Source organism: Pelobates fuscus, chromosome 7 (assembly GCF_036172605.1).
Source record: "Pelobates fuscus isolate aPelFus1 chromosome 7, aPelFus1.pri, whole genome shotgun sequence".
Classification (NCBI taxonomy): domain Eukaryota; kingdom Metazoa; phylum Chordata; class Amphibia; order Anura; family Pelobatidae; genus Pelobates; species Pelobates fuscus.
In genome coordinates, this window is record NC_086323.1 from 21062282 (window position 1) to 21082614 (window position 20333).

General features: G+C 44.4%; 1 protein-coding gene across 1 annotated transcript; it reads right to left on the minus strand.

Annotated features, from left to right (window-relative positions):
* Positions 1-8270: 8270 nt before the first annotated feature.
* Positions 8271-19218, minus strand: LOC134568547 (proximal tubules-expressed gene protein-like). Its single transcript, XM_063427186.1, has 4 exons — positions 19012-19218; positions 13754-13871; positions 12044-12139; positions 8271-9056 (listed from the first exon to the last, which is right to left on the minus strand). Exons 1-4 carry the CDS (start codon positions 19130-19132, stop codon positions 8984-8986), a joined length of 408 nt encoding a protein of 135 aa, XP_063283256.1. The 5' UTR covers positions 19133-19218; the 3' UTR covers positions 8271-8983.
* Between the last annotated feature and the right edge of the window lie 1115 nt (positions 19219-20333).

A 20333-nucleotide genomic window follows, 5' to 3' on the forward strand; every position in this document is an offset into this window, starting at 1 on the left:
GGATTCTGGGAGTTGTATATGGACACAGTGGAGGATTCTGGGAGTTGTATATGGGTACAGAGGAGGATTCTGGGAGTTGTATATGGACACAGTGAAGGATTCTGGGAGGTGTATATGGACACAGCGGAGGTTTCTGGGAGTTGTATATGGACACAGCGGAGGGTTCTTGGAGTTGTATATGGGCACAGAGGAGGATTCTGGGAGTTGTATATGGGCACAGCGGAGGATTCTGGTAGTTGTATTTGGACACAGCGGAGGATTCTGGGAGTTGTATATGGGCACAGCGGAGGATTCTGGGAGTTGTATATGGACACAGCGGAGGATTCTGGGAGTTGTATATGGACACAGCGGAGGATTCTGGGAGTTGTATATGGGCACAGCGGTGGATTCTGGGAGTTGTATATGGACACAGCGGAGGATTCTGGGAGTTGAATATGGACACAGCGGAGGATTCTGGGAGGTGTATATGGGCACAGCGGAGGATTCTGGGAGTTGTATATGGACACAGCTCAGGATTCTGGGAGTTGTATATACACACCACGGAGGATTCTGGAAGCAGTATATGGACACAGCGGAGGACTCTGGGAGTTGTATATGGACACAGATGAGGATTCTGGGAGTTGTATATAGACACAGCGGAGGACTCTGGGAGTTGTATATGGACACAGAGGAGGATTCTGGGAGTTGTATATGGACACAGTGAAGGATTCTGGGAGGTGTATATGGACACAGCGGAGGTTTCTGGGAGTTGTATATGGACACAGCGGAGGGTTCTTGGAGTTGTATATGGGCACAGAGGAGGATTCTGGGAGTTGTATATGGGCACAGCAGAGGATTCTGGGAGTTGTATATGGACACAGCAGAGGATTCTGGGAGTTGCATATGGGCACAGCGGAGGATTCTGGGAGTTGTATATGGACACAGCGGAGGATTCTGGGAGTTGTATATGGACACAGCGGAGGATTCTGGGAGTTGTATATGGGCACAGCGGTGGATTCTGGGAGTTGAATATGGACACAGCGGAGGATTCTGGGAGTTGTATATGGACACAGCTCAGGATTCTGGGAGTTGTATATACACACCACGGAGGATTCTGGAAGCAGTATATGGACACAGCGGAGGACTCTGGGAGTTGTATATGGACACAGATGAGGATTCTGGGAGTTGTATATAGACACAGCGGAGGACTCTGGGAGTTGTATATGGACACAGAGGAGGATTCTGGGAGTTGTATATGGACACAGTGAAGGATTCTGGGAGGTGTATATGGACACAGCGGAGGTTTCTGGGAGTTGTATATGGACACAGCGGAGGGTTCTTGGAGTTGTATATGGGCACAGAGGAGGATTCTGGGAGTTGTATATGGGCACAGCAGAGGATTCTGGGAGTTGTATATGGACACAGCAGAGGATTCTGGGAGTTGCATATGGGCACAGCGGAGGATTCTGGGAGTTGTATATGGACACAGCGGAGGATTCTGGGAGTTGTATATGGACACAGCGGAGGATTCTGGGAGTTGTATATGGGCACAGCGGTGGATTCTGGGAGTTGAATATGGACACAGCGGAGGATTCTGGGAGTTGAATATGGACACAGCGGAGGATTCTGGGAGGTGTATATGGGCACAGCGGAGGATTCTGGGAGTTGTATATGGACACAGCTCAGGATTCTGGGAGTTGTATATACACACCACGGAGGATTCTGGAAGCAGTATATGGACACAGCGGAGGACTCTGGGAGTTGTATATGGACACAGATGAGGATTCTGGGAGTTGTATATAGACACAGCGGAGGACTCTGGGAGTTGCATATGGACACAGCGAAGGATTCTGGGAGTTTTATATGGACACAGCAGAGGATTCTGGGAGTTGTATATGGACACAGCCGAGGATTCTGGGAATTGTATATAGACACAGCGGAGGATTCTGGGAGTAGTATATAGGCACAGCGGAGGATTCTGGGAGTTGTATATGGACACAGAGGAGGATTCTGGGAGTAGTATATGGACACAGCGGAGGATTCTGGGAGTTGTATATGGACACAGCTGAGGATTCTGGGAGTTGTATATGGACACAGCGGAGGATTCTTGGAGTTGTATATGGGCACAGAGGAGGATTCTGGGAGTTGTATATGGACACAGCGGAGGATTCTGGGAGTTGTATATGGGCACAGCGGAGGATTCTGGGAGTTGTATATGGACACAGCGGAGGATTCTGGGAGTTGTATATGGACACAGCGGAGGATTCTGGAAGTTGCATAAGGGCACCGTGGGGATTCTGGGAGGTGTATATGGGCACAGTGGTGGATTTTGGGAGTTGTATATGGACACAGCGGATGATTCTGGGAGTTGTTTATAGACACAGCGGAGGATTCTGGAAGCAGTATATGGACACAGCGGAGAACTCCGGGAGTTGTATATGGACACAGTGGAGGATTCTGGGAGTTGCATAAGGGCACCGTGGGGATTCTGGGAGATGTATATGGGCACAACGGAGGATTCTGGGAGTAGTATATAGACACAGCGGAGGATTCTGGGAGTTGTATATGGACACAGAGGAGGATTCTGGGAGTAGTATATAGACACAGCGGAGGATTCTGGGAGGTGTATATGGACACAGCGGAGGATTCTGGGAGTTGTATTTGGACACAGCGGAGGATTCTTGGAGTAGTATATGGGCACAGAGGAGGATTCTGGGAGTTGTATATAGACAGAGCGGAGGATTCTGGGAGTTGTATATGGACACAGCATAGGGTTCAGGAAGCTGTATATGGACACAGCAGAGGATTCTGGGAGTTGTATATATGCACAGCGGATGATTCTGGGAGTTGTATATAGACACAGCAGAGGATTCTGGGAGTAGTATATACACACAGCGGAGGATTCTGGGAGTTGTATATGGAAACAGAGGAGGATTCTGGGAGTAGTATATGGACACAGCGGAGGATTCTGGGAGTTGTATATGGACACAGCTGAGGATTCTGGGAGTTGTATATGGACACAGCGGAGGATTCTGGAAGCTGTATATGGACACAGCGGAGGATTCTGTGAGTTGTATATGGGCACAGCGGATGATTCTGTGAGTTGTATATGGACACAGCGGAGGATTCTGGGAGTTGTATATGGACACAGCGGAGGATTCTGGGAGTTGCATAAGGGCACCGTGGGGATTCTGGGAGGTGTATATAGGCACAGCGGAGGATTCTGGGAGTTGTATATGGAAACAGCAGAGGATTCTGGGAGTTGTTTATAGACACAGCGGAGGATTCTGGGAGTTGTATATGGACACAGCTGAGGATTCTGGGAGTTGTATATGGACACAGCGGAGGATTCTTGGAGTTGTATGTGGGCACAGAGGAGGATTCTGGGAGTTGTATATGGACACAGCGGAGGATTCTGGGAGTTGTATATGGGCACAGCGGAGGATTCTGGGAGTTGTATATGGACACAGCGGAGGATTCTGGGAGTTGTATATGGACACAGCAGAGGATTCTGGGGGTTGTATATGGACACGGATGAGGATTCTGGGAGTTGTTTATAGACACAGCGGAGGATTCTGGAAGCAGTATATGGACACAGCGGAGGATTCTGGGAGTTGTATATAGACACAGCGGAGGACTCTGGGAGTTGCATATGGACACAGCAAAGGATTCTGGGAGTTGTATGTATACGGACACAGCGGAGGATTCTGGGAGTTGTATATAGACACAGCGGAGGATTCTGGGAGTTGCATAAGGGCACCGTGGGGATTCTGGGAGATGTATATGGGCACAGCGGAGGATTCTGGGAGTAGTATATGGACACAGCGGAGGATTCTGGGAGTTGTATATGGACACAGAGGAGGATTCTGGGAGTTGTATATGGACACAGAGGAGGATTCTGGGAGTTGTATATGGGCACAGAGGAGGATTCTGGGAGTTGTATATGGGCACAGAGGAGGATTCTGGGAGTTGTATATGGACACAGAGGAGGATTCTGGGAGTAGTATATGGACACAGCGGAGGATTCTGGGAGTTGTATATGGACACAGCGGAGGATTCTGGGAGTTGTATATGGACACAGCTGAGGATTCTGGGAGTTGTATATGGACACAGCGGAGGATTCTTGGAGTTGTATGTGGGCACAGAGGAGGATTCTGGGAGTTGTATATGGACACAGCAGAGGATTCTGGGAGTTGTTTATAGACACAGCGGAGGATTCTGGAAGCAGTATATGGACACAGCGGAGGACTCTGGGAGTTGTATATAGACACAGCGGAGGATTCTGGGAGTTGTATATGGACACAGCTGAGGATTCTGGGAGTTGTATATGGACACAGCGGAGGATTCTTGGAGTTGTATGTGGGCACAGAGGAGGATTCTGGGAGTTGTATATGGACACAGCAGAGGATTCTGGGAGTTGTTTATAGACACAGCGGAGGATTCTGGAAGCAGTATATGGACACAGCGGAGGACTCTGGGAGTTGTATATAGACACAGCGGAGGATTCTGGGAGTTGTATATGGACACAGCTGAGGATTCTGGGAGTTGTATATGGACACAGCGGAGGATTCTTGGAGTTGTATGTGGGCACAGAGGAGGATTCTGGGAGTTGTATATGGACACAGCGGAGGATTCTGGGAGTTGTATATGGGCACAGCGGAGGGTTCTGGGAGTTGTATATGGACACAGCGGAGGATTCTGGAAGCAGTATATGGACACAGCGGAGGACTCTGGGGGTTGTATATGGACACAGATGAGGATTCTGGGAGTTGTATATAGACACAGCGGAGGACTCTGGGAGTTGCATATGGACACAGCGAAGGATTCTGGGAGTTGTATGTATATGGACACAGCGGAGGATTCTGGGAGTTGTTTATAGACACAGCGGAGGATTCTGGGAGTTGCATAAGGGCACCGTGGGGATTCTGGGAGATGTATATGGACACAGCGGGGGATTCTGGGAGTTGTATATGGACACCGTGGGGATTCTGGGAGTTGCATAATGGCACCGTGGGGATTCTGGGAGATGTATATGGGCACAGCGGAGGATTCTGGGAGTAGTATATGGACACAGAGGAGGATTCTGGGAGTTGTATATGGACACAGAGGAGGATTCTGGGAGTTGTATATGGACACAGCGGATGATTCTGGGAGGCTTAGGTCAGCTGCTGGTTTGCTACTGTGCCCATGAACTGTATAGGAATTTATGGGATATGCTGAATAATACCAAAGAAGGAAGTCTCTAGTACTGTGGTTGTTATGGTGCCAGGTATCCCTAGTTGCTGTCTGCCTGTAATCTGTTTAACCATTTATGAATGTTTAGGATTGCCTTGCTGTGTGGAGGACCTGATGTCCTTCTGGTCTAAAAAAAGCAACGTTCATACATTATCATGGTGACTCATCCCAGGTACTCAGCCAATTAATACTGTTTAAACGTGGCACTTGGGTCGCTATGATGTATGAACTACCGCTTTATTAGACCAATTCAGACTGGAACCATATGTGCCCAGTACAGCAAATGTCAAACTGTTAGTGAATGGTTTGACAAATCACTGTCGAAATGCATCCTGGGACTCCTGGTACCATAACCACTACAGTGTGCTGCAATTGTTACGATGCCTAGAGTGTGCCTTTAAGTGAGCGTTGTGATCATGTTACTTTTTAGTCAGGCCCGAGATATAAATGCTGAGAAATGTATAGAAAATTATTTGAATTTGGTTGAATTTGGGTGATAGGTCGAATTCCTGAACTCCAAGCCAAGATGTACCGGATTCACGGATCGACTGAAACTCTCAATGCTGAACATGTTGGGTTCGGGTTCGTGATTCTGGATTCCGTTCATGGTACATGAATAACGTTTGCTTACCTTGTTTCTAACGCCAGGACTGCAGCCTCCAAAATCGAAGACCTCCGCACACCTGCTGGCATCTTCTTGATCTCCTTCAATCCATTGATTCTCATAGAGAAGCAATGGATGGGAGGTACGCTCTGCCAAACATCACGCTCCTCCAATCAAACTCTGCTCTGAGCAGCGTTTGATCCCAGGACCAAGTTTTACGGAGTCTGCAGGAGAAAGACAGCCACTAGGGGTGGATTTAACACTGCAGTGTAAACAACTACAGTTTCTAAAAACAATAAAGGATTAATCTGACAGAAACACTGCACCCAGACCACTTCATTGAGATAACTATAGTCTGGATCATAGTGTTCCTTCTAAAATAATAGGATAACCGAATCCCTTTAACAGAGGGCCTGGTAGTGGAAATTCATTTTACTGAACTGAGAGTCACTGATTCACCTGAGTTTTTATTATTAATATATATATATATATATATATAGTATTTTGAAGTGTCGTTTTTTAAAAATAATAAGTAATTTTATAAACATTACAACACACTCTTAAAATAAAAATTATAACCAATACCAAAGAACTATGCATACTATTATTATCATTATTATAATATAACTAATTTAAATTAGATTACAATTTCTCAGTATACTATACATCATGCAAATGCAAAACAAAACATTTTTAATATAGTTTTCTTTTTTTTATAGCAGCATGCAAAAAAAATATTTCATTGCAGATTTTGGGTTCTTATTAGGAAGACATATGATGAATTGCTAAATTGAGTAGGATTATTCGCACTAATTAAATTTACGTTCGGTTATCCAGTCAAATAGGAAATGTGATGAACAAGGACATTGTAAATTTAAAGCCCAAATATCGGAACTGAAGGGTAAAAGTCCAACTGGTCTATTTATCAATCGTGAGTTATATTCGGCCTAGTTTGTGCAGAATGTTTATCATTTCTGTACTATAACTGGTTTAGTAAATAACCCCAATAGAAATAGTTATTAGTTAATTACTGATCTTCATTTTTGCTTTAACTAGAAAAATATGTGACATTAGTTGAGTATTAAAAGTTACAAGCAAATATGTTAACAGCTTAGCAAAACATTTACACACGTAGGTTATTAATTAAAGGATCACTATAGTGTCAGGAAAACTAAGCGGTTTTCCTGACACTATAGTGCCCTGAGAGTGCCCCCACCCTCAGGGTCCCCCTCCCGCTGGGCTGAAGGGGTTAAAACCCCTTCAGTTACTTATCTTTTTCCAGAGCCGGGCTCCCTTGGTGCTGGTGACCTCTTCTCCCCCGCCGACGTCAGCTCTCTCTGCCGATGTCAGCGGAGCCGCATGCGCGTGCATTCAAGCTGTCAATAGGAAAGCATTTCTCAATGCTTTCCTATGGACGCTCTGCGTGATGGAGGCATAATATGCCTTCAGCGTCGCAGATGCGCCTCTAGTGGCTGTCCGGAAGACAGCCACTAGAGGCTGGTTTAACCCTACAATGTAAACATAGCAGTTTCTCTGAAACTGCTATGTTTGCATCTGAAGGGTTAAAACCTGAGGGACCTGGCACCCAGACCACTTCACTGAGCTTAAAGGACCACTCTAGTGCCAGGAAAACATACTCGTTTTCCTGGCACTAGAGTGCCCTGAGGGTGCCCCCACCCTCAGGGACCCCCTCCCGCCCGGCTCTGGAAAGGGGAAAGGGGTTAAATCTTACCTTTTTCCAGCGCTGGGCGGAGAGATCTCCTCCTGCTCTCCTCCTCCGATCCTCCTCTTCTCCTCCCCGTCGGCTGAATGCGCACGCGCGGCAAGAGCTGCGCGCGCATTCAGCCGGTCACATAGGAAAGCATTCATAATGCTTTCCTATGGACGCTTGCGTACTCTCACTGTGATTTTCACAGTGAGAATCACGCAAGCGCCTCTAGCGGCTGTCAGTGAGACAGCCACTAGAGGACATAGGGGGAAGGCTTAACCCATTCATAAACATAGCAGTTTCTCTGAAACTGCTATGTTTATGAAAAAATGGGTTAACCCTAGAAGGACCTGGCACCCAGACCACCTCATTAAGCTGAAGTGGTCTGGGTGCCTAGAGTGGTCCTTTAAGTGGTCTGGGTGACTATAGTGTCCCTTTAAACACATTATTTTGGAATGATCCATATTGTGACTTTGTAGCTTCATACAATAATACATCTTTGGAGAGATGTTGTGTAGAAGTGGGGTGCCTTGATGGAAGATGTAGCCACTTTGGGAGGAGCTGCACCAATTTAGCAAAATAATTACACAATTCAGTAAAGTATTGGGCAGATTAGGTTCACCGAAAGAAGGGATTAATGAAGTGGCCGATGTAGTAATTGAAAGACAAAATGATTTTGTATCCCAAATAAAAATTAAGTTCACAATAAAAATCTAAATTTTCGAAAAACACTTTGCACCTGTATAGTTGTATAGCTGCTGGTTTTAATCTGGCTAATTGAAACAATTTTTTATTAAAAGTAGCCATTTTAAAAATATATAAACGTCTTGAAATAAACTATAATATATGTATAATTTTAGCACAACCTGAATTTTGGCACTTGGTTTTAAACTTACCAAAATTTGCCATGTTAGTAAACAAACACCATCGTACTTAAGAGCGTGAACAATGACCCCATAATAAAATCATGGTCCACTCCTAACCCATACAGTAAAATGATCTAAGGCATGAATAAGAATTAAAAATAGATTTGGCAGTTTAGAAATAACAAGAATCATTTATTCATTTATCTAGTTATATGGTTACAACACTTACAGTAGGATGTGATTTATATTATTATAACACAATGTTCCTAGCTTCTAATTAAGATTTCCATTTAAATGTGGACTGTTGGGGTTTGTATGGAGGTTAGTTTGTGGTTAGGTAACATCCTATGCAGCATTGTGCTCCTGGGTTAAAATCTAGAATAAGATACAACTCAATCATTTTGATGTCTGTCTTTGTCTACAGGTCAATGAGGTTTCTTTATCAATGAATGCTTTATACAATGTAACAGCTTAGCTCTATATTCCACGTTTAACCTTCTCTTCGTGGCTTCAATTTGTGGCCCTATCTCCAGCAGTGACCTTTATTTACAGTTCAGCCATAGATTTCAACCAATCAGCAACACAGAACCGTTACATAGGGGTAGTGAGTTCGTTGTCTGTTACGATAGTCGGGTTGTCATATGCGTGTTCATGCTCATCGGTTCTGCAAAGAGAAAACGAATTGATGAGACTCTCGTTTACTTATCAACCAGGAATACATCTAGTTTCAGATATTTTGCAGGAAATAAAGGGCATGTGTAGGCCAGAGCAAGACTGGAAAATCAATACGCAAAAAAATTAAATTCACAATCAAAAAGATGACGAAAGAAGAAGGGGACATAGACATGTGTAAGAGGTACGCCAGATGTCCCCAGGCGCGTACTAATGCAGGAATAAATTGTTCTCTTTGTCCCCTGTTTAGGCTCTGTGGGCAGTTTTGGCAAATGTTTGGGTTCGATTGTCATCTTAACATTTTTTTTTTTAAAAAAAGACTGTCTGTATATAACTATTTATTGCTAGAGGGAAAAAAACCTGCACTTGGTGCCTTATTTTTGTAAATGAGTAGTTTTAATGAAACATTACATAGTGATGCTCACTGGATGACCCTCAACCCTTTAATGCTCTGTACAACTTATGGGACGGGAAAGAGGGAGTAAAGGTCATGTAATATATTTCAATACATTTTAAGCTTCATAACCAACTTCATAACTCCGTGGGCCTCTGCCTCCCACATTGCTTCTTCAAGGAACTTCCGTTAGCTCCATTGAGCTAAGCCTGACGCACAGGGACACATTTATTAGTCGACCTGCTCTGCACTGCTGGGACCCAGGTACTTTTCAAACCATCCCTAACCAGTTTAACTATTTACTCCCGTAGTGTGCCAGGGCACTCCTGGTACTATACACACTACAGTGCGCTCTATTGGTTATGGAGACTGGAGTGTCCCTTTAAAATATTTGAGACTGTTTACTTTTGTGTATGCTGAGCACTTTTTGTAAATTTATATAAAATGGAGGTCATTTGAGCCACCACCCCCCTATTAATCAATGTATCTCTGTGTATTAATGGTATTTTTGTATTTTTTTCATGAGGAATTTCGCCATCTTTAACACATAACAGCAGACTTAGCATCTAAACTATAGAATGTAAGCTCGATTGAGCAGGGTCCTCTTCAACCTATTGTTCCCGTAAGCTTATTTGTAATTGTCCTATTTATTGTTACATCCCCCCTCTCATAATATTGTAAAGCGCTACGGAATCTGTTGGCGCTATATAAATGGCAATAATAATAATAATAAACACATTGGCCTACGATCATGTGTCAGTATGAAGATTGGCTGCAGCTGGAATTCTGTGCCAGTGATAAAAGGTGAGTGAGTTTAACAGTATTTTTATCTTTCACAGAGGGGCCCAATATATTATATATACATTTATATATCATTTTAGAGTGTTTTCTTTAATGGAGTGATTTTGGGACACGGATGCTGCCCCCCCCCCTCCCCCCAACCCATCCCCCCCCCCCTCCCCCCAACCCGCCCCCCCCCCCCCACAGCCTTGCAAATTAAAACAGCTGTTTCTGCGATATCCGCTACACATGACAAAACTGCAGTCTCACAGACAGCCACTAGAAGCTCCCAACTAAAATGAATTCAATCATTGAATATATAATGTTGCTGTTTATTGTTTTGTTTAATTGTTCCTTTAATAATGCAGTTTCTAATTGTAGGCTAAAATAGACGAGCTGGAAGGATACATGAATTGGAGTTTTGAAATATAAATTCTATATATTTCTATATATTTGAAGCACCATTTATTTACTACTGACGTCGAAGACATAGTGATCGACCAAGCTGTGGAGAGAAGGATCGACCTTTGTACGTGGAGATATATTAACCTGTAAACTCCATTTGGAGAAGGGATTCTCTGCATGAGCACTTAGCACTGTCAGAATGTCCAGAAATGTATCCCTGGAGATTAACCTTTTTTTTTTTAAGTAAAAGGACATTAACTGTCTCACAGCGATGCGAGGTACATTATAATGGAATATTACAATGATGTCTGCTCTTCATAATAATATTTTAAGAGAGATACAGGTTTCTTGAAGACCTATTCTGCTGAGATTCCCACAGATGTTGTTATGCAGGTGGTGGGTGCACATCCAACTGCAATGGAAGAGCAAGACATGATAAATACTTCCAAATATCACCTCTATATCCATGTACACCAAACATAAACACATATATTCCCATGCACACCAGACACAAACACATATATACACATACACACCAAACAAACATGAATATCCCTGCACACCACATTCAAATCACACAGCCCTGCACACCACACACAAAACACACATGTATATACCTGCATACCATTCATAAACCACACATATATGCATACATATAAACCCCTGCCTAGAACCACCTGCACCTAGGGAAAGTGCCATCCCCACACATACTGGCACATAGCTATTACTCCTCAGAGCAAGGATACAGGGCTCTGAAAAACGTGAGCATTTTACTTATTTTCACCTTGCACATCATTTGAAAAAGACTGCACATTGGTTCCCTTCTTTCCATGTTTTCTCTTTGAGATACATTGTATCGTCGATTGTAGGTGTGATGCTGCCTTAAAAGCATACAAACCTGATTACGGAGCCAGTTTTCACATACAGGCTCCTTTAAAAGTGAGTGTTCCACATCACCATTTTATCTCATTTTATTGTGACATACCATCTGCACTATATTGCCTTTCTTATTTTTTTTTAACATGTACTATATACCAAGCTTGCTATCAAGTTACGTGGGGTAAGTGTACCCCCTTATTCTTTCAGCGCTCCACTTATAGGTGTAGGTTTTCCACTTATACTGCTTTATAGACTTTAATATAAAGAATGCTTTGCATATAAAAAAGGGGGAGGGGCTAATTTAACCCCACCCATGACGACAACAAGAGAACGAGTCTGCAGCCAGATATCTCTGACCTCTGAAGCCTTAGGTGCCAAGTGGGCCTGCCATCGAGACCTTTGGTGTTTGAAAATGGATAATTACTTTTTTTACTTAATGAGGTCTTGTGATAATTATGAAAAAGCTAGACTCTGATTTCTTTTTACAGCACTCTTTCCCTGCTGCCTGTATTTATACCCACTTGGGACTGTGTTCGACGTATCGTGTGTATGTGCCATTGGGAATTGTTTCTTCATATTCTAGAGATTTCCCGGGTGTATCTGATTGCAGGTTATTCCTGGAAAAACACACAAGCATTAATGTAAACACTGAGAACAATATTCAAAGTTTATCACAAGCAAACAACTAATCCCCCCAGCCCCCCCCCCCCCCCTCATGACAAGATAAAGCTTCAAAATGAGGCAAAGCATTCGAAATGTACTCTTCATCTAATGTATTAAAAATGAGGGTAATCTACGGCCTTAGTGTCCTTTTAAAACACATATAGCATGCGCAAAATGCCGCAGTCAGGGGTGTTAAAGGTCTAGGTACAGACTGGTAAATACCACAAAGGATGTTCAAATTAGTCATCGTAGATATGACCCGCTACCCCCTGCCTAAATCTACCATTGGGTCATGCCATGCTACAAAGGTTACGGAATGAGCTGAGGCTTATTCACTAAACATCAAATTGGAGTGAATTTAAAACCTAAACATTACATAATTTCGGCAAAAAATAATGATTTGGGAAAATTCTTAACTCCCAGTAAGAGAACTAATAAGAAAAGGACCGCTTTATCTCATAATATATATTAATATTTGATACTTTGAACATTTATGATAATATCCCTTTAGTGTAAAATACTAGGGGCACCCTCCACTCTGAGCTGCTATGTCCCCCTCACCACCCCCCAGTGTGAGCTGCTGTGTTCCCTCCAGTGTGAGCTGCTGTGTTCCCTCCATGTGAGCTGATGTGTTCTCCCCAGTGTGAGCTACTATGTTCCCCCAGTGTGAGCTGCTGTGTTCCCCCCAGTGTGAGCTGCTGTGTTCCCCCCAGTGTGAGCTGCTGTGTTCCCCCAGTGTGAGCTGCTGTGTTCTCTCCAGTGTGATCTGCTGTGTTCCCCCCAGTGTGAGCTGCTGTGTTCCCCCTGTGTGAGCTGCTGTGCCCCCCCCCCCAGTGTGAGCTGCTGTGTTCCCCCCAGTGTGAGCTGCTGTGTTCTCCCAATGTGAGCTGCTGTGTTCTCCCCAGTGTGAGCTGCTGTGTTCCATCCAGTGTGAGCTGATGTATTCCCTCCAGTGTGAGCTGATGTGTTCCCCCCAGTGTGAGCTGATGTGTTCCCTCCAGTGTGAGCTGATGTGTTCCCTCCAGTGTGAGCTGCTGGGTTCCCCCCAGTGTGAGCTGCTGGGTTCCCCCCAGTGTGAGCTGATGTGTTCCCCCCCAGTGTGAGCTGCTGTGTCAGCTGGTCTGTCTAACTGTTTGGATCTGTGGCAGCTGCCTGATGTGCATTCCTTGTTCATTAAATAGGCTGAAGAGGATAAAACACTACAGGGCTAAAGTCATTACAGATTCATCTAATAATACATAAATATATTCTAGCATTAGCATTTTAGTTCCCCTGTTTAAGATCACTGATTATGTTGGTGTCAAAGATAAATTAGTTTCAATGAGCAGAACCTCTATGTTCTATGCATGCGATTTTAGATATAAGTAGCAATTTTTCGAGATTAAAAAATCCTTCTTTTTGGTGAAAAGGAGACTTTTGGCTTGGAACAAAAGAATTCTCCAGGTGTTAACAGATATTTCTATCTATATTATGAGCAATCTTTGGCACTCCAGATATTGGGGATCCGGAGTGCTGAAGGTTGCTTACCCCCATTTAAAAGTCGAACAGAGAGTGTTCTAGAAACTCACTGTGTTCTTTTATTCCACATTCGGTTTACCAAGTAAACCCCAAGGACCAGGCAGAGAAACACGGCCACTGCGATCAGTCCCGTCAGCCACTGCGGTATCGTCCTGGCATCGGTGTAACCTGTAAAAGAACAAATCAGAGCACTATGGCATCAGCTAACAAATCGGTCTATTTGGTCCTGACGTTTTAGCTTAAAAAACAGTGGGATTAATTCACTAAACAGACATGCAACATTTAAGTAAAAATTGGGGGAAAACTCTAAATCGGTCAAGTTGGGTATTTCCTCCCAACTTACTATTTTGACTTAGAATCCGGCAAGTTGGTTTTATTTCACTACAACTCACTGTGTAGTGAATAACTGCCCCTACGAGAGATATAACGAGTTGATATCCTCCTCCCGTTCACTGAGAGCTTAAATTGATCGATTTTTCAAAGCATTAAGTATAATAACCACTCTGTATAAGGAGCGTTCTGAAGCAACACTTACAAAGTTATTCAGTGTGAATAACTATGAATTAACAAGGTGAAAATTGTCTAGCATTCAAACAGGGATATTCACTAAAGTGAGAATTCAAAGCGAATTTAAAATTTAAGGCCAGAGCAGCCAAACTGAAAGCCCAGCTGACAGTGACTTTTTCCAGTTCGGCTGTTTTGACCTTAAATTTGAAATTCACAATTTAATTTCACAAACAAGCGAGCAGTTGAGGGTGCAGTGTCTCGCTGCCACAGTCTAGTGCTGCCATCGATGGCATCACAGTGCGCTGTATTGCCAAAACCAGGAGGGTGCATGAGTTGTCCATTGTTAATTGATAGGTCCAATACAGCAGCTAAATAAAGCAACTCGGGCGAAATGTAATACCAGTGGCCGACGTACAGGTGTAATCCCTTCTTACATAAAGACCATCACATTCTATCTCACCAAAGACAAAGTATTCATGGTACACTGAGCAGGCTATGGCATTCACATGTGCTCTCAGAAGCTCTGTCAAAACCCATTGTTTTGTGGGTTTAGTGAAAGCATTATTTTTCCTGGGAGTGGTACCTTACTGGCACTAGAAAACCAGGTGTGTCATTATGAATTCATGCTGTATTGCTCTGAGTGGCATGACTTCACGCTAGCTGGCTTGCCAGGACATGAAGAAGGTAATTCCCAATGAATTAAAGATAGAGACCGTATCTCTAAACACCATACACATTTAGTATATGTTTTTTATTTATTTTTGTATTCATTTATTTAATCACAGACTCCGGGTTAGTGGGACACTGCAGTTCACCAACACAAATTTGCGTTTAAATAGGGCTGGACCCTATTTAGAAGAAGGGAAAACCTCATGACGCATTCTCTAAAGCTAATGGATTGACTCCATCAACTGTTGGACACTCAACACAGCTTGGGTCTACATGAGAAGCTACAAATTGTACCCTGGGTTAGCCTGCAAACACTGTTTTATGTATATATACCAGACCTACCCAAGATTTGTGGAGCAGCTCACCCCTCCTCACACAGGTACCAAGTGCTCTAACAAATGGTTACATGCAAGCCCATCGCTGGCAGGCAAGGCAGGCTTGGGACCCCGAGCCAGTGGCGGATCCAGAGCCTGATCTTGGGAGGGGCACTTGTAGATTATTTAAATAAATAATCCAGACACAATAACCACTACAGCTCAGTGTAGTGGTTATGGTGCCAATAGTGCCGGGAACCCCTCCCAGAGTAAGTAGTCAAACCGTTTAAGAAAAGTTTGACAACTTACCTGAGGTCTGCTGGGAAATGGGGCTGTCATAGGGCATAGGAGCAGTGTATGTGTGTCTGGGGCAGTGTGTGTATGTCTGGGGCAGTGTGTGTGTATGGGGGCAGTGTATGTGTGTATGGGGGCAGTGTATGTGTGTATGGAGGCAGTGTATGTGTGTATGGGGGCAGTGTGTATGTATGGGGCAATGTGTGTATGGGGGCAGTGTGTGTATCTATGGGGGGCAGTGTGTGTATGGGGGCAGTGTGTGTATGTATGGGAGGCAATGTGTGTATGGGGGGAAATGTGTGTATGGGGGCAGTGTGTGTATGAGGGGCAGTGTGTGTATGAGGGCAGTGTGTGTATGGGGCAATGTGTGTATGGGGGCAGTGTGTGTATGGGGGGCAGTGTGTGTAACCGCGGCATCGCTCCAAGCTCGCGAGAGGAGGACCCGGAGGAGCTGCTGGTAAGAGCTTCCGGGTCCTCTCTCCTCCATCTCCCTCCCCCGCCGGCTGCCAGCACAGTGCCTGCGGACCGGGGAGGGAGATCTCCGATCTCCCCTCTGGTCCGCAGGCACAATGCAGGGCTAGCACCTGCATGTGCAGGCAGGGGAGAGGGAGACCGTTGGTTTTCTCGGGGGGGGGGGCAATTGCCCCGTTGCCCCCCCTGGATCCGCCACTGCCCCGAGCTGGCCCGGGGCCCCAAGCAGAGCCGGTGCTTCCTATAAGGCTGCAGCCGCCTGAGCGCTCTATAGAGAGCCTCATGCGGCTGCAGCACTCCTCTCTCATCACCTCCCCTTCCCTGTAGCATGGCCGAGCTCCTCTTCCTCCTGACTGTCATTCCGGCCGCGTACCGCGCGGTACAGGAGATTAAGTTTCCAGTTCCCGGCCAGACTGACAGGAAGTGCACACTGAGTGCTCACGCTACAGCCAGAGAAGGGGAGGTGAGAAGAACATAGGGAGGGGGGTGGGGGGGGGGGAGTAAAAAGAACATAGGTAGGGGGAGGGGGGAGTAAGAAGGACACAGAGAGGGGAGTAAGAAGGACACAGGGAGGGGAGTAAGAAGGACATGGGGGAGTAAGAAGAACATAGGGAGGGGGAGTAGTAAGAAGAACATAGGGAGGAGGAGTAGTAAGAAGAACATAGGGAGGGGGAGGGGGAGGGGGGAGTAAGAAGAACATAGGGAGGGGGAGGGGGGAGTAAGAAGGACACAGAAAGGGGAGTAAGAAGGACACAAGGAGGGGGTAAGGACACAGGGAGGGGGGTAAGAAGGACACGGGGGGAGTAAGAAGAACATAGGGAGGGGGAGTAGTAAGAAGAACATAGGGCGGGGGAGGGGGGATAAGAAGAACATAGGGAGAGGGAGGGGGGAGTAAGAAGAACACAGGGAGACGGGGGTGAGGAGATGAGGAAAACACAGGGAAGGGGAGGTGAGGGTGAGGAGAAGCGGAGATGAGGAGAACACAGGGAGGGGGGTGAGGAGAAGGGGAGATGAGGAGAACACAGGGAGGATGAGGAGATCACAGGGGGGGGAGGAGAATACGGGGGGGTGAGAAGAGACTGGTAGGGGAGGGTGGAGGGAGAGGAAAGACCACTAAGGGGCAGGGCAGAGCTCTAAGCAGTATTTGCACTGTAAACCTTTTTTATTCATATAAAGTGTGGGTGAACTTAAACTGTATGGCTATGCTGTGGTTCCTGTAGGCTTTGCGTGCGTGTGGGGGATGGGGGGGTGGACCTCCATGTCCATTTTGCTTGGGGCCCCCAAATTCCTTCAAAAGGCCCTGGTTACATGGAGTTCTTGGAGCAGACATGCATTGTTGCAGAAATTGATGCACTTAGCAGTATGCAATATTGCTAGCGGAGTAACGTTAAATTTTCTTTACAGAATTTATTCAAACTATCACATAAAATGTTAAAATGAACTTGTTGCATACTGTGCACTACACACCGATCATCCAAACGCTAAGTCTGGGGATCAGCAGAGGTACCTGGAAGCCATTGGGAACCGTACCATAGTCCTTATTAACACTGAAATAGTATTATAAAAACAATAATACAATGTAATAATAATATTATTTTGAAAACACCCAAGCTCAATTAGCAATATTTTAAAACATTTTATGGCAGGTTCCTTCTCATTGCCCAAATCCTCTGACTCTAAAATGTTCAATCTAATTCTTCAAGTATAGACTCGAGAAATAAAGAACATTTTAGAGAAAGTTATGAGAAATGTCAGATTTTAAACAGAATCGGAACTAAAACATATTATAGAAGAAAGTGGTAAATGTGTGAATTTATAGAACCATATCGGTGGTTAGGATCCAACCATTCAAAAAGAGCACTGTCTGAGTAAAACGGATATATCCGACAAATACAAATACACATTCACTATATGATGAGAAGCTTTAAGATCCTGTTTAAAACTGATTTTAAAACTGACATCTAAGTATCCTCTCAACAGGTCTATGTGAACCCAGCATCTTTCTGTATGGAAGTCTGTAAGGTTGTAGTTACAGATGAACCCCGGTGTGGCAGCTGACAATTCTGGGGAAGGTACAGTTAATAATAAGTACTGAGTAATCATCTGTCAGCATAGCTTTCATTACACAACAGACACGCTAAGTATCAAAGCTCTCTTTGTTCTGAATTTAAAATCAGACATTCCCTCCCCCTCCCCCCTAAAAATGTAGCCTGTATTTAATACACCACCTGCTAAAGAAATAAACTCCAGTCTTCAAAGACTGGCTGAGAGTGATTGGAAATTAAACCCATGATAGAATTTGGAACACAAAGAATCCTGAGCTTTTTCTAGTGGAGATAAATGTAAAAGTCATGTGCATTTCACTTTCATGGACTCGTCAAATCACTAAACATAAGTTATATAACATCACTTTAGCAGAAGATTTGCTGCTTCATTGGATGACAGAGCAGTGGACCACCATGGGAACATGTAACCATTAAAGCCGTACACACACATCTGTACGACAAGAGTCTTATCTAGATTCTGCTTTTAGAGTTAAAACAATTTCTGTCTTTACCCCTGTATGGAATGTAAAACATAGCACAAGTCTTTACTGACTGCAAACATGTTCTACATAACAGCAACAAAAGGGACACTTTTATCACATGGACACTTGGACTAGAAATAAAACAGTTCAGCTTTTTAAGTCTAAAATTTGCCATTCAGTTTGAATCACTGACAATAGACACCTTAGTGAACGATCATATCAGTTACTGGACAGCTCAGAGGATATTTATTAAGATGCAAAAAACCCTGACTTACGTTCTAGTGTTTTAGCTCTGAGATTCTGAACGTGCTCTGGAAAAAATGGACCTTTTGCCATTTTTGAAAATTTTGTAAACAACTATTTGTGGGGTATCGGAGACAAATATGTAAACTGTCGAACAAAATTGCAGACAACAAAAAGCATTCATCCATTTACTTCTATTCACATATTTTGGCCTAACTCATGTTTGCCAGTTCATCACAATTCTCTCTCCCTGCTTAGTAAAAGGTGCGATCATGTAACATACCTGACTGGCCGTACACCTGTCCCAGGGTAGTCAGGAGAATGACTGCATGTTTTACAGAGAGCATTGTCACCGAGTGATCCCTTCGATGTCCCCTGTGCAAGTCAGAAATGAAGAGTGGCATCACATTGTTCTGGAATACAAGTAAACATTCATGAGAAGTTAATGCTAAACCTGAAGAGGGTTTGGATACACCTCTCTGGGATTTGGGAGGGACCAAGCTGGTTACACAGATTATTTACATTCTCTCTCACACAAAAAAAATATACATTACAGGCAAAGCGAATGATATTGAAAACAAGAACTAACAACTCATTCTGTTATATTACAAACTCGAGCAGGTCTTTCAGATAACAATATATGGTAACAATATATCCTTTAACGCCTTAAGGACACATGACATGTGTGACAAGTCATGATTCCCTTTTATTCCAGAAGTTTGGTCCTTAAGGGGTTAAACATGGGCAAAAATAGCTCTGGGCCACGTTCGGACGGTTAAAACGATTCAGAAACAGTTAAAAGCCACGTTTCCTGTATGTTGCAATTTTGCATGATGGTCTATAGGAATGTTTGTGTCTTAGCACCAAAATCACTGCTTCTTAATAAAGGGATTTTGCAAAGTAGATGCTGCCCCAGCAGCGTTGCTAAAGATATCCCCCTGGACACTTTAGGATGGGGGATCATGACTGCAGGACACAGCTGAGGACCTAGCCAAGGGGGTAGTGGATACATTGTTGAAAAAGTTTAGCGAGTGAATATAAAGATAGAGGTGGGGATGTTTTTACAAGGTCGGCAGGAAGGTTGAGCGATGATGAACTGATTTTCGCTCCTTCCCACCCGTGTTTTGATATGTATTTCAAAATGTCTGGTGTATTTTGTCTTTATTCTTTGTTTTGTCACAGTGAGTGATGCTCCTTGACAGCTTAGCGGCTCGCAGAAGAAGATTGAACTGATTTGAGCCTGGGACGTCGCGTTCTGCAGAGAGACTGATGGCGGATTGCCGTATGCTCCGGACTCTCGGTCAGATGTTAAGGTTATCTGTGTGCCAGTCCTCACCCGGCAGCTGGCCGGTGGTCATTTGTTTTGGTTTGCTGGTGTCACGATTCTGGGAACCAAACACGCTAACACACACACAGAGAAAAGGTGCAGTACCGGACCTTAGAGTGGCCGGGCTAAGCACACAAAGAATAGTCAGGAAACAAGCCGAGTAAGGGGAACCAGAAGACAGAATAACGAGAGACAAGCCGAGGTCAAAGGGTAGGAGAAAGTCGCAAAGTCGGATACACAAGCCAGAGAGTACGTAACCAGAAACACAAGTTCAGTAT